General features: G+C 34.9%; 1 protein-coding gene across 4 annotated transcripts in view; it reads left to right on the top strand.

The window, feature by feature from the left end:
* The window catches only part of RYR3 (ryanodine receptor 3), a 708,417-nt gene that overhangs the window by 639,831 nt on the left and 53,694 nt on the right, over positions 1-14,892 (top strand). For all 4 annotated transcript variants that reach the window (XM_031952023.1, XM_031952026.1, XM_031952025.1 and 1 more), the window contains 12 exons: positions 2,383-2,489; positions 2,977-3,028; positions 5,775-5,828; positions 7,104-7,203; positions 7,359-7,438; positions 7,944-8,020; positions 9,825-9,898; positions 10,146-10,163; positions 10,583-10,663; positions 11,114-11,202; positions 11,979-12,107; positions 13,401-13,505. In XM_031952023.1, coding sequence (XP_031807883.1) covers positions 2,383-2,489; positions 2,977-3,028; positions 5,775-5,828; positions 7,104-7,203; positions 7,359-7,438; positions 7,944-8,020; positions 9,825-9,898; positions 10,146-10,163; positions 10,583-10,663; positions 11,114-11,202; positions 11,979-12,107; positions 13,401-13,505 — 966 coding nt within the window. The remainder of the gene's footprint in view (positions 1-2,382; positions 2,490-2,976; positions 3,029-5,774; positions 5,829-7,103; positions 7,204-7,358; positions 7,439-7,943; positions 8,021-9,824; positions 9,899-10,145; positions 10,164-10,582; positions 10,664-11,113; positions 11,203-11,978; positions 12,108-13,400; positions 13,506-14,892) is intronic.

Genomic DNA, 14,892 nt, shown 5'->3' with positions numbered 1-14,892 from the left:
AAACAGTCTTTTTGATCCTTCTATACATCAATCATGTGCCATAAGAATAATTTAAAATAGGTTCTCAAGATGTGTTAGTCAAGAAGTCATAACCAATCTCTACTAAGAATCTATTTGTCATACTAGACAAATATTTCAGATATACCACATGACCATCCACTAGGAAATGTGCCCCATTACAGAGGCATCATGAGCACTGGGAGAGATGAAGAGCAGGGATAAAGTAGGGGCCTGTGAATGCTTGATCATACTATCATCCTCAGGGGTTGCTATAAACCAAGAGGTTGGAGAAAAAGGACTGGGGACTTAGAGGAGGCTTGGCTCTCCCAGATAAGGATATAAATTTGCTCTTGCTCCCTCTGACCAATCAGAAGATCAGAATTGTACAAAACAAGCCTGCTTACTAATCATTAACCTCCAAGCTATAATATAGTGTTCCATTTACCCCCTCTTGATCTCACTTTCACCCCTTCGCTCAGGCACCGCTCTATTAACCTCTTCCTCCATGGTTATCAGAGATTTTGGATAGAAACAGAGGAGTATTCCTTTGAAGAAAAACTAGTACAGGATTTGGCTGTAAGTATTGACTAAACTAGGAGCAGATATCAATGTGAGTGAATATAATTTTTATATATGTATGTGCGTGCATTAGAGATCTTGAATAATATTTATCAAGAGCACAGATGGTATATTAGCTATGTAATAGGAACTTAATAACCCTGTTGTCAGTGTATCGTGGATATTTTATTTTAAATCAAGAAATTGAACACATTTGACAATAGACATCAAGCCTCTTCCCAGCTAACTCTCAACCTTCTTTTATAAATGTTGCTCTAGATTGCTTTACCAGAACATTTAAACCCATTCTCACTTTCATGACTGAGCTTTTGGAGGAATGCTTGATATGTCTTCTTCCTAAAAGATTACTCTAGAAGCAGCTAAGAGGCTCAGTGAATAGACCACTGGCCCTGGAATACAGAAAATCAGAGTTCATATCCCATGTCAGATACTTGACACTTAACTATGTGACCTTGGATATGTTACATAATATCAATTGGCCTTGCATCCCCCCCCACACAAAAAAAAAAAGACTACTCTGATGCCATTTGTGACTCCCATGAAGCAAAATAAACCTCCTTGCCAGAACAAGAGATTCTTATATTGTTTCAGAAAAAGAAAATCTCTCCTTTTATTAATACATGTATGTCATCATCATCTCTCTCCCCACATACTCAAATTCCTCTGTGTGTGTGTGTGTGTGTGTGTGTGTGTGTATTGTGTGTCTGTGGGTGTGTGTTGGCAGGTTGGAGAAGAGAGTATGTTTGTGTATCTATCCTTTCTTTGGTCTTTTTTACTCTATTTTTCTTATTCTACCACTTGGGCTCTTAGGCTTTTTTTGTTTTTCACTTTCTCATTCCATCTTTTTCACCATTTTTTCTTCCTCTGTCTTCTTTTTTCCAAATTTTCTCTTCTCTTTTTTCTTTCTTCTCTCCTTTTTCTACTTCCTCCTCTCTGAAAAAGGTAGTTGTTTGACTTGTCCACATTTCTTTTTTGTATGAAACTGGAAATTAAAAATTTTTACTGCCTTTAATTTTTTTTTTCTGAAATACTCATAATAGCATATAGATAACAGATGATCAGTAAACACTCATTCACTGATTAGTGCCCCATCTGCTGGTGCTTTCACCAATTTCTTCCAGGGCCTGCCACAAAATCACTTTCTGTTAGGTAACAGCTCCTGTATCCTCTTTCAAAAAGGAAATGGACAGATGCCTGGTTTGAGTTTGAGGATAAACTGTCAGGTTTACAATTCTAAGGTGGTGTCCCAGGAAAACAGTAGATGTCTGAAAGAGAACAAAGAGCTAAAAAATATGAATTGGTATTGGGCTGAACCAGGCTCAGGATTTTGCATCCCGATGGCTCATTTGGTTTATCACTTCCCCACCTAATCCCTAGCCTAGCTCTCCAAGGGAATTATCCTCTGACATTGACCAGTGGGGTTCTGTCCCTCAGCTGAATTCCAATGGGGCCCATCTTGGAGTCTGGTGCCAAAACCTGCAAGGGGTTTCTGCTAAATAGGGTCTGTAGCATTTTACCTTTGGTGAGCTTTCTTTTTTCTTCTCTGCTTTACTTTACAATTAATTTTTAACCCCAAAATTAAAACATTTCTGTTGAGGGATTTAAAATATTTCCCAAGTGTTGCATCCCAAGAGATTCCAGTTGGAAATAAATAAATGTTTTAACAGAGTTTTTTTATGCTTTCAGTATAATTTGCTTTGTGTCTTGTGCTTCTCTGTCTTTCCAAATGCATGTGATTGGAGAGGGTGGGGAGGAAATTATGGCCTCCTGCTAACATTCCTCTAAATCCTGACTATTGATTAGAAACCTCCAAAGGTAGAGGAGGAAGAAGAGGAAGAAGATGAAAAGCAACCAGACCCACTTCATCAGATCATTCTCCATTTCAGTCGGAATGCTCTCACTGAGAAAAGGTCAGTACTACCACATCCTTTTCATAACTTTCCTCCCAACTCTGTAATAGACCTGAAACAGTAGCCAGTTGAGCCAACATATCCCAGGTCTTACTTCCTAAAAAGAGTGATGGGTATAGAGGAAATATTCTTCTCAAACATACCCTTCCATCTTGAAGAAAAGATCTTAAAAGCCTATATTAAGCAATTTTCCCTTTCTTTCCATGTAAATAAGGACTGAGTGCCTGAGCAGGAACAAACTGCTTTTGAAAAATCACATAGAATCTATTAACCATTATCACTGCATCATGTGTTGGTCATCTCTGGGTTTAGGCTTCCCTGTATCTTACCAAGATGGTTTCTATGATTCATAAAGGCATTTCTTAGTATTTGATAATGCATATGACCTAATCATTCCTTAGAGATGACTGATAACAATAGATTAGTAGTAGTCTAGTACAGACATATCCATGGTGTTAGTGATACCTTTTTTCTGCCTTTTTCCTAGCCATTTGGAGGATGACCCTCTTTATACTGCCTATTCAGGCATGATGGCCAAGGTAGGTATAAGTTTTCTTATTTTAAGCCTTCACTCCCTCACCTTTTCTTTTGAGATTTTTTATTGCTTGAGTTTTTTCCATAGAATATCAGAATTAAAATGGACTTTATTAGTCATCTCTTTCAGGAATTCCACCTACAACCTTCATGGCTAAGTGATCATTCAGCTACCATATGAAGGTCCTAAAAAAGGGGAGGGGGAGGTTTACTTCTTTTTCAGGAAGCCCATTCCACTTTTCGGATAACTCAAAAATTTTATGAAGTTTTTTCCTGATATCAATAAAAAATTTTCCTCTTGCAAACCCTCCCCTTCCCTATTGCTCCCAGTTAGTACTATGGATCCAACAAAAGCAGGTTTAATTTGTCTTCTTCGTACAAATTCTTGAATAAAGATTTGTCTGTCACTATCTCTAAAGATATACCATTCTGCCAGGTCTTCTCCAAGATAAATATCCACAGCTTCTCTTAGATATTGTTTCAAATCCCCTTCACTGTCACAGTCACTATGACTGTGTACATTCTACAAATATCCTACAAATATGATTTCCCAGAACTGTACATAGTATTCCAGATTGACTGTGAACATAGCAAAGAGCAAAGGATTAATAACTTCCTTCATTCTGGATACTTCTTCATTTTTTACAATTTTGAGCTTAACAAACACTTCTCTAAATAAGCATTCCCAGCTTTAAAAAGTATTGAATATAAGACTCTGAATCTCTCTTTCATGCTACTTGCTTTTTAAAAATTATACAATAAATTCAAAATGTTACAATCAAAACTATTCTGCAAGTCTCTACTCTCTTCTGAACTTGTTCTATTCTTTTATTGTGCATTAAAAAATTTCAATGGCCCTCTTTATTTTTTTTATCTTTGATCTTTGTTGCTATTCCTTTTCAGTTCTTTTATTATCTCCATAATGATCAGAAAGTTTGTTTGGCTTGCTACCCTCTCTGGGATGAATGTATTATTTTGCCTCTGCCATCTCCTCCCACTTATTTTCTCTACTGAGTTCGATGTAGTTTTTAAAAATAATATTTTTCCTAATTACATTTTTAAATGATTTTAAATATTTTTTTAAACTTTTGAGTTCCAATTTTATTCTTCCCTCTCTTCCTTCTTTTTGAGATGGTAAGCAATCTAATATAGATTATACATGTGCAGACATGTAAAACATTTCCATATTAGTCATTTAGTACAAAAAGAAGGAAGAAAGGAAGGAAGGAAGAAAGGAAGATTAATTTTTACCAATCATATATCACCTTATTTGATTTTTTAAATTCATATAGAAGTTTACATTTATTCTTGTTAAATATCACCATTAGATTTAGCCCACATTTCTAGCTTGTCAAGCTCTTTGGGGAACCCATATGGGCAAGTGTTGCTATCCCTCTCAGCTTTGTTTACCCTCAGATTTAATAAATATGCTATCAGTGCCTTTATCCAAGTCACAGATAAAATTCTTAAAGAGAAGAGGACCAACGACAGAACTTTGTTGCACTCTTTTTCCAGGTAGGCATTTTTTTTAGGAAGTTATCTGTCAAGGAATAAAGAGACTGGGATTCCACTGCCAGATTTTAAAGTGCTTTCATAAGCTGGAGTTTTGGGTCTCATTGTTCCTATGATAACAAAAATGGTAATTTTAATTAATCATTCCTGCCTTCCTAAAAGACTTACCCTAAGAATGGCAAATTTCTGTTTCAAACAGCTTTAGAGTTTTGCTATAACAGAGTGTTAATAACTCAATACAGTTTGCTCTAAAACCTACTCAATAAGATTCCTAGAGTATAAACAAATAGTGTATATAGTCAAAAGGTCAGAACCCATAAGGCAAAAATCTCATATATCAATATGTAGGGTAGTTTTTAGTACACTATTGAAAACAAATGAGAGATCACTGAGCTATGAAAGAGGTCAGATAACTAGGTTCTATAATAGTAAAAGCAAAATTAATTGTAAGGCTCTAGATTCCTTATCGAACAGTGACAATTCTTTAACAAACAGAAAGGTCTTCTGGGTTGATGGTAGAAGGTACACATTGTAATTATAATTGGAGTGTAGGTCAGTTATTCCTTTACCAAGGTATTCCCAATACCAAAATGGGACAGAGTTCCTCATCTTTCACACTGCCAATATTGCTAAATCTATTGCCTCTTAGTTTCCCCCAGAGCTGCTGCCAAAGCCTCTAGACTAATATCCAAGAATGGAACTACTTCCTATTTCCTATCATTTGTCTCACCCTGACTTTGTAGCAGGAGTTCTTAACGTTGGACCCATGATTTTTTTAAAATAAGCTTTTATAATTGTATTTAAATATCAAGAGTTTCCTTTGTTATAATATGTATTTTATTTTATGCATTTAAGACTATTATTCCTAAAAGTGGTCCATAGGTTTTACCAGACTTTGAAGGTGGTTTGTGAAACAAAACAAGTAAGTAAAGAACCAACCCTATTTTTAGGGAGAAAAGGGCTTCTTGGAAGTATCACACTACTTCTATCATTGATTCTGTGAAAATAATTGCTTTTCCTCTTTATATCTGCAAACAAGGGATTTAGAGTGTGATTTTTCCATTTGTCAAAAGTTTTCTTCCTTCAAAAAGATTAGAACTCATGAAGTTCCTATGAATGATCTTCTGTTCCCTGCTCCCAGACAACAGCACAGTGAAATAGTGATTTCATGGGATTGCCTTTTCATTTGATTATTCTGTCTCTTCTGTCTCCACCCAATTTCTATTCAATGTAATGTAGAGTTGTCAGAGTGGTGAAGAAGAGGAGGAAGAAGAAAAGGAAAAGACATTTGAAGTGAGTCTTCTTCAGAATTTGAACGCTGGAAACCCCCTTCCAAGCCAGCATACCAGGAACCCAGGAAAGTGACTACTCTGATGGCTGCCTGGGATAGAGAGAAATGGGAATACAGCATCCTTGCTACTCATTCTGCAAACATTATCTATTCATTCTGTAGACACTATTTATGAAACATTCAACAACAAATAAGGACATAAAACTGTAAAAACTAATTATGCTTTGGGTTACCTATGCTACTTCGGAATAGTCCTTATATATAGCTCAACATTTTTTAATGAATCATTTTCTTTCTTCTGAAGTTTTAAGAAATCCATTTATCAAAGTTCTCTCTACTCATCTCTTTATTTCTGTCTCTTGGTTGGACTTTGTCTCTTTTTGCCTTTCTCTTCTCTCTGTTTCTCTTTTACACCACACACACACACACACACACACACACACACACACACACACACACCAATACAAGAATATGGCTTAATTGAACACATTAACATATTATCATTCTTTTCTCTCTTTAACCTATTATTTTTCTTCATGGTGTAATAAAAGATCATTGGATTTGGAATCAGGAAACTGTGTTCAAATCCCATCTCTACAACTCATCTGACCAATGGAACCATAAGCAAACAACTTAATCTCCCTAGTTCTCCCAAGTTCTCATTCATCTGTAATGACAATATAACTTCTAAGGTCCCTTTCAACTCTAGATATGTGGTCCTTTGATCTCTGAAAACTAGTTATCTGTGTATGTTATACAGTAACTCTTTTGCCAACCAGAATATCCATACCTTTGGCATTCTGGATGAAAAGAAGTTTCTCCAAATACATAGAAAATCATAGTGGCTCTTTTATATCATACCTCTCTTGAGTAAGCCCACTCTATGCCCCCAAGCATAAAGAGATATTAGAAAACATTCTGTGGGCTAAATTTTCCTTTTATAGGAATTAAAGTGAAAGGAACATGTTCCACTCATTAGTTCACAGAATGGGATTTAGCCCTCCTAATATGAATGAAGTAAAGGTGAACAGCTTTGAAACAAGGGAAAGAGATCAAGAAATTCACTCCAAAGATTTTTTCCTTGTGATTATTATGTTTTTTATAACCTCCTATGAATTTATATTTATTCTCATTCTCTCTTTAAATATCTATATGTATATTTATATACTTATATACATATATACACACACACATATATATATCACATACACACCACACATATATGCATCTCTTAATTTTCTGACTAGTAAGATTTTCTTATACTATTTCTTATTCAGGAAAAAGAAATGGAGAAGCAGAAAACTCTTTATCAGCAAGCTCGCTTGCATGACCGTGGTGCTGCAGAGATGGTCCTTCAGATGATTAGTGCTAGTAAAGGTATTTTTTTTGTATTGGTATTTTGTTAAACCTGGAGACAATTATATAAATACTATAAATGAAATTTCTGGCTGGAAACTGTCTAAAGTTTGGTGCTGTTTCTAGTTACCTAAATTGAGATGTAATGATTCTGTCTTCTATTTTTGGTATGACAGGTGAGATGGGACCCATGGTTGTAGAGACTCTGAAGCTTGGCATTGCCATTCTGAATGGGGGCAATCCTGGAGTGCAGCAGGTAATAGTGCTCCACATATAGATAGCAGCTCAGGAACATTCCCAAACTTCAGGTCTTTGGGAATGATATGCTCTTTAGGCTTTTACCAATAGAGAGAATATAGGTGGCAAAAACTATTACTATCTATTCTCATCTATGACTCCTGAATGAATGCCTGTGGTTAATGCAAGATAAGTAATAAGACTAGGAGTTCCCCATAACAGGGTTTAATCAGTGTCTATGTTTCTCTTGCCACCAAAGAAACAGAATACTTATTTTATCAATATTTGGGTAGGAAATATTGCTTTGAAATGTTCTTTTGGTGAGTGGAAACCTTTACTACATAACAAAGTAAGATATTACTATTCAAGGTGCTACATGAGCAAGAAATACTCTCCTAGAGTAAAATGCTCTCTACCAGTGGGGATGAGAAATTGTCATTTCTTAAAAAAAAATTGAGACATCCAATAATATGTGATATAAAAATGTTTATTGTTTTTCTCTTTAAAATGTATTTCCCATGCAGAAAATGCTAGACTATCTGAAGGAGAAAAAGGATGCTGGATTCTTTCAAAGCCTCTCTGGTCTTATGCAGTCTTGCAGGTAAATGAGGGAAATATAATTATGACATGTTTCCTAATTCCACTCTACTCAAGTAACCAACACCATCAAAGGGGCAACTTATCAGGAGATTGTTATGAGAGAGGAACAGGCATTTTAGAACATTTTGGAGAGGTTTCAGGCTCAAGCTTAGAGGTTAGGAATTAGATTTCAGATACCTATAGCCTTCTAAGCAATGTTCAAACACCATTTAATTAAAAGACAAAATTTATTTTCTCTTCATTAGTCTCACCAAATTTTACTACCCTCTAGACCTCATCTCTTTCTCTCTCTTTTTTTAAATTTTCCTTTCAAAGATCAAGGGAGCATGTACAGACACACTGAGTCCTTCCCTAGATAAATTCCAATGAAAGCCAAACCCAAAGTGAATGGGAAAAGTCAGAAAATTAAACTTCCCATTAAGATGCTTAACCAGCTTTACATTGTATTTTCCATAACTACAATGTGGTCTGGTGCTGTATTTTCAAATTTGTATAAATGTTGGTATCATGTACCCCTGAAAGGTAAAAAGATGTTAGTATTTGTATTATTGAGGAAGCATGGAATTTGTACACAAGATGTGTTCGGTGTGCCTGTGCTGTAAACATATCTCCTAAAAGTCTGTGTGCTTTCATACTTGGGAATGCATTTGAATTATTAAGTGAGACTGAATTGAAATTGCTGCCAGAAAATTCTCTTGGCCTCATGTATGATATACCTAATCTAAATATTATTGCCAAAGTAAGAATAAGTGATAACAAGTGCTGGGCCTGGAGAATCAGCAGCAGAAGAAAGAAGTGGAAAAAGAGGTTTCTTTCTTAGCTCAGTCTCAGCAATCTATGGTCAAAATGTAATTACAGTAGTATCATTTACTCTATGTCTATAGACTTTTTGAAGAACTCCTAGTTGAGGAATTCAATAATTGTAAGAGCACCTGGCAAATGTGTCCTTGTGAGAAGAAAACTTAGAGACAAATCATCCTACTCAGCTATAACATCCCTATCTGTGCCAACTCTATTTCATTTTTCCTAGAATTTGAGATGAGATAACCTCTGCTTCTGCTGTTCTCTATCTAAGTCAAAAATCAAAGTCAAAAGAATTTCTTGCCAGCTTTAGTGATTCAAGTAATTTCACCAACATAAGCAGAGAATCATTCCTATTAAAGCCCCATCACTTAGAATGACAGGAATTCTAAGATTTCTCAGGATAAGACTATGCTCATTCTATAATTTTTTGTTGTCTCTACTAAATATTTCACAAAATACAATCTATGACTTCTCTAAGAACAATTTTAGAAAACCTTCATCCATCAGAAAAAAGTGAACTAATTGAACTGTGAAAATGCTGTTCTTCAAAAGAAATTTCAGCAATTGCCTTTCAAGTACACTACATGTGATTGGTGCTGGCAGAGATACAAAGTTAGCTAAAACTATACACAGAGAACTAGCTTGTACTAATCCATGTGTTCTGAAATAATATCCTTAGGCACAACGTTGAGATTTCTGCAACTCAGTATCTCTGAATGACAGTTTAGTATGTTACACTGTTTGTACACAATGAGAGCAGCATGAGACAGTGAAAATGCTGAAGTTAGAGTCAGAGGATCTGGGTTCAATACTAGCTTCCCTAGCCATCTTGGGCACATATCTCAGCTATAAAATGAATGATTTGAGCTAAATAGCCTCTAAGAGACCTTCAAGCTCTTACTCTAAGAGAATGTAATCCTATTATAGGATATGTCTAGTTGATAGACATGATGTATAGCAACATTGTTCTTCTCATCTTTTTTCTCCCTTTCTCTTAAAAGTGTCCTTGATCTGAATGCATTTGAAAGGCAGAACAAAGCTGAAGGACTTGGAATGGTTACTGAGGAAGGAACACGTATGTAAAAATGAAAGCCATCTATTTCAGGATTTAAACCTTAATCACTTCTTATTGAAGTTCCCTCTTATTAATTTGTTTAACAAGAAAAGACCAAGTCTATTTCAAGAAAGTGTTTCTGTAGAAAATCTTGTTTAAATTCTGTTTTAACTATAGGAAGTTTCGCCATAATGAAGTTTTGCCATAATGATTTTGTTGCTTTGGGTTTTCTTATCTTGTATTCTTTTTTTTTTCCCCTCATCCCCAGTTATCGTTCGGGAGCGTGGTAAGTTTTAGTTTTTGGCTTGAGTAGCTATCATATGTTAATGCTGAAAGAGATCATCTTTAATTACATCTTTCCTGATTCAGTTTAGTTGCAGGAGTTGGATGGGAAGGCTTGCTTGTCAGGTCAATAAATATATTCCATCTATGAGATATAGGTTACACACTGAAACATTTACTGCTACTTGTTTTTGTTATAAAACATGCTTCATGTTACCTAAATCTTTTGGATTTTCTTGGGGGAGGGATTTGTTCCTTGGTGTCATCTTCATTTTAATTTAATTGGATTTACCCTAACATCAGAATGTTTAGGGAGTAACATATTTTGTAGGTCTCTGTTTTTTTCTTATAACTATCTGCATTGGAAGAACCTCTTCTTTGGCTGTCAAACAGTGCTCACAGATGATCTCATATATTTTCAAGGTGAAAAGGTACTCCAGAATCATGAGTTTACCTGTGATCTCTTCAGATTCCTGCAGCTGCTTTGTGAAGGTCATAACAGTGGTAAGTCAATAGATTAAATTCTTGTGGGAAAAACAGAGAACAGAGACAAATCCAGCACTATTTATTTAAAACTTCCCATTGTGAATATATGAATTCATAAGGATCTGTTCCTAAGAAATCCTATAAAGGGAAAGCAAGTATAAGTGGTCCATAGTTTAAAGGAATTGATTAACACCTGTTAGGGATGTTTCCAATATTCAAACTATGTAACGCAAACTCTTCTTAGTGCCCTTTATTTTTATTTTTCCTTTCTTAATGGAAAGAGCCAGCTTCAGGATTAAGTAGATGCTTAAGTAATAAATCAACTCATAAGCTTCCTGATGTCTTTAAAAAAAAAAAAAGCCAGTGCTTTTAAGATTGTGTAGATAATATATTTTCACTTAGTCGAGCTAGGAAACGATGATAGTAACAAGAATGAGCAGCCCTCATTCCCAGGGATGATTCTTTCAGACTTTCAGAACTTTCTTCGTACTCAAATGGGCAATACCACCACTGTGAATATCATCATCAGTACTGTTGACTACCTCCTACGCCTTCAGGTAAGCAAAGAGATTCTTGGCCAGAGCTCTAGAGTTTGTAGCCATTTTCCCCAGAAGTTTAGGCCAAGGCTTAAACATCCAGATATTAGAGATGTGACAGAATTCAATAGAAATATATAAAAAGGCAAGGTTTAATCCATAATGATATAGGTATAATGAATACAGAGACTGAGACAATTTCCTGGTGAATCAGACTTCTTAAGCATAAACTCTAGGAGAAGGCCAAAATCCAAATTATCCATTTTACATACAAATGTCCATTTCTTTTCCATTCTTCATTTTTCCTCATTCACATTAATCTAGCCTGAATGAACAACAGTTGCAAAGTAAATGAGACAAAGTGGGTTTAAGGAATAGTGATGAGGAAAAGTTTTTAGAAGAGTACAGAAAGGTGAGTAGAGTTTTGAGAATGAAATGAATGAAAAAGATTTTAGTGAAGGTCATGGAGTTTACCATGTATAAGTAAAATTTCATAAATTAAGAACAGACAATCTTTCTTTGATTCTTCGCTCCCATTTTTCATTATGACTAAATTGTTTCTAAAAAGAGCCATTCATAGTTGCTTAGTTCTGGTTAGAGCCTCTGCTGTCTCTTAAAGAAGAACATTTAAGCTTGGGAGATGCTAATTTTCTAGAGTTTCTATATTTTTTCATTGGGTTCCAAGGTGGTAACAGAGTTAAACAGGAATAGGAAGATACAAAATTCCCCTGCACCATTTTGTAACACTTAGTTTGGATGTAAGGGCTGAAAAATTAATTTATCTTGTTTGTTCTTAGGAATCAATCAGTGACTTCTATTGGTACTATTCAGGGAAGGACATCATTGATGAATCTGGGCAGCGAAACTTCTCTAAAGCTTTGGCTGTGACCAAACAGATTTTCAATTCCCTTACAGAGTACATTCAGGTAACATATTGCTGAGCCCATACTTATAAACATATGCATAGAGGATGGGCATATTGATTTTTATGATGTGCAGAATAAATCACTAAGTAATCCAAGGTTTGGTTCAGTTTATTCCCTCACTGTGTGTCTTAGACTTGGAGCAAGCCATTGAGCTACTCTGAACCTTCTAATTCTCGTCGATGAAAAAATAAATCTCTCACAATTCAACCTTAAATCTTAATATTGTTGCCCAGAATCATAAGATTAAAATTAACATGCTTAAGACTTTTGAATTTATAAAATAATTTATAAAAGAAGGTCATGGAGTTTACCATATATAAGAAATCCTTTCTGATCCTTACCTTGCATTTTTTATAATTTTTTTATATTTTTATAAAAGTTCTGTTAAATCACATAAATTGTATGAAGAAAATATTAAAACTACAATGCAGATTCTGGGATTAGTGCCTGCATTTTGTAGAGAATCATGCCATATGTAGAGAATCTGACTTTTCCTAAAGAAGCCTAGCAAAATGTATAAAGGTAGAGAAGCTTCAATTTGGTAATATTTGGTATTTATGGTTTTTTAAGTGGGTCTTTAAAACATCTGTGCTATATAACAAATGAGCTTTTCCTAAAACAAAATTGAATTTTCAACTTCCTAATTATCATTGCCAGGTGATATCTTAGAGTAAGACTCATCAATATCATTCATTCAACAAATAATTACAGAATACAAACCATGTATGTATATATAGCATTTTGTTAGGCTTATAAATCAGTATAATATACCTGCCAAGTCAAGTAGACTCAAATAGAGAAGATATGTGAAAATATGAATAACAGTAACACAAAGCAGTCTGTAATCAAGTTCTAAATCAGTGTCATAAACAGCATACATTTGTTTGTTTTAATTCAGAGGAGAGAGAGATCACCATGAACTGAAATGGACAATGAAGGCTTCATCAAGGAAACAATCCTTAAGTTAAATTTTAAATTCAGAAGTATAGGATCAGCATGAAAAAAGAGGGCATTTCAAGAACAATTTAGGGAGAAAATATAGAGGCAATTATATAACATACAAAAGAGAGAGAATAGACTAGATTGCCTTTGTAGTTTCTTTTAGTCAAACAATTCTATGTTCAGAAAATATATTTGAGGAAAACCACCTAAGATACGAAAAATAATTTTAATTACTGAATGACAATCTATACATGAGACTAGTACTACTTTTTTGAGTGATTTTTAGAGGCAAAGAATAGATATTCAGAATATGACTTGATTTTTATGTGATAGTTGTTCTTGTTTCCATAGGGCCCTTGCATTGGAAACCAGCAGAGCCTGGCTCATAGCAGATTGTGGGATGCAGTTGTTGGCTTCCTTCATGTGTTTGCTAACATGCAGATGAAACTCTCTCAGGTACAGACAGCCATCACCACAGCGAATCATAGTGTGTGAAATGGTGTCATATACAGGTCCAGGCCAGAAACTTTTTTCCTCTGTAGATGAGTGAATGAGTGAGATAGGCAGATGGATGGGATGGTACTGTGGAGCACTCTTGAATATCATCCTGAAACTAAGGATTAAAGTACAAATGCTTTGCAAAAATCATTAGTGTCATTAAATCTTTTTGAATGGGATAACACTTTTGAATTACCTTAAGCAACCAATGAAACCATGATTCTTTATTGTTTTAGTGCTTTATTTCCCTAATCTTAGTCCTTCTTACTTCCTAGTAACTAACTGCTCATTTTGACTTATAAGCACTTTAAATAAATCCCATCCAATATCAGATCTTTTTGACTTTGCATTTCTCACTTAATCTCTCACCATTCCCTTCCTCTCTTATGTATGTCAATCAATACTCACCTCTCTATCAAGATGAATCAAGATAGCTCAAAGTGTTTATTGTTTTAAATAAATGTGGCATATGTAGGAATAGACTTCCTCTCTTCACGGCAACACGTAACAGAATCTGAGGATCTTTCAAGTTGATTAGAGGATCATTTGCAGAATTACTTTAAATAATGTGTCAAAAATGTACAGGGCTGGCATATCTACCTGGAATGTTCTCTATTACCCCCCTTATTTTTCACTTTTTGACTTTGAGTTTGTGAAAGAAAAGATTAACTGGGAAAACACTGAATTGGCTAGTTGGTATTAGTTACTATATTATCTATTTGCATCTTGCTTAGAGAACAATTAGGGAAGCCCCCTATTGCTGTATCACCTATAGCAGTAATTATTTTTTAAATAATCAGAATTGTGCTGAACAAATGACTTAAAGAGAAATGTATTTGAAGGAAATGTAGTCCAGGAAACATTTCACATTTCAGAAATGAATTCTCCTAAGTAAATAATTGTCTTATCAGAGAGAAAAAAAAGAACTCTCGGGAGCCAATAAGCAATAAACATTTATTTAGCACCTATTGAAGGACAGACACCATGTTAAATATTGGTGATAAAAGAAAGGTTAAAATAGTTCTTGTTTCAAACTCTGAGTCCAGTAAGGAAGACAACGTGTAAATACATGTTCCTGATTAGTCATGTGTCAGTCATATTGTACTCTTCATGACCCATTTGGGTTTTTCTTGATAAAGATACTAAAATAGTTTACCATTTCCTTCCCAAGTTCATTTTACAGAGGAGAAAACTGAGGCAAACAGGGCTGAGTGACTTGCTCAGGGTCACTGACACAGCTAGTACATGCCTGAGGCTGGATTTAAATTCAGAAAGAAGAGTTTTCCTGACTGCACCACCAAGCTACCCTAAATAACTGTACAGTTAAGATATATTCAGGATAAAT

The sequence above is a fragment of the Sarcophilus harrisii genome, chromosome 2 (genome assembly GCF_902635505.1).
Source record: "Sarcophilus harrisii chromosome 2, mSarHar1.11, whole genome shotgun sequence".
NCBI classification, from domain to species: Eukaryota; Metazoa; Chordata; class Mammalia; order Dasyuromorphia; family Dasyuridae; genus Sarcophilus; species Sarcophilus harrisii.
The sequence above is the reverse complement of the archived record's forward strand: the minus strand, read 5'-3'. Positions and strand labels throughout refer to the sequence as shown.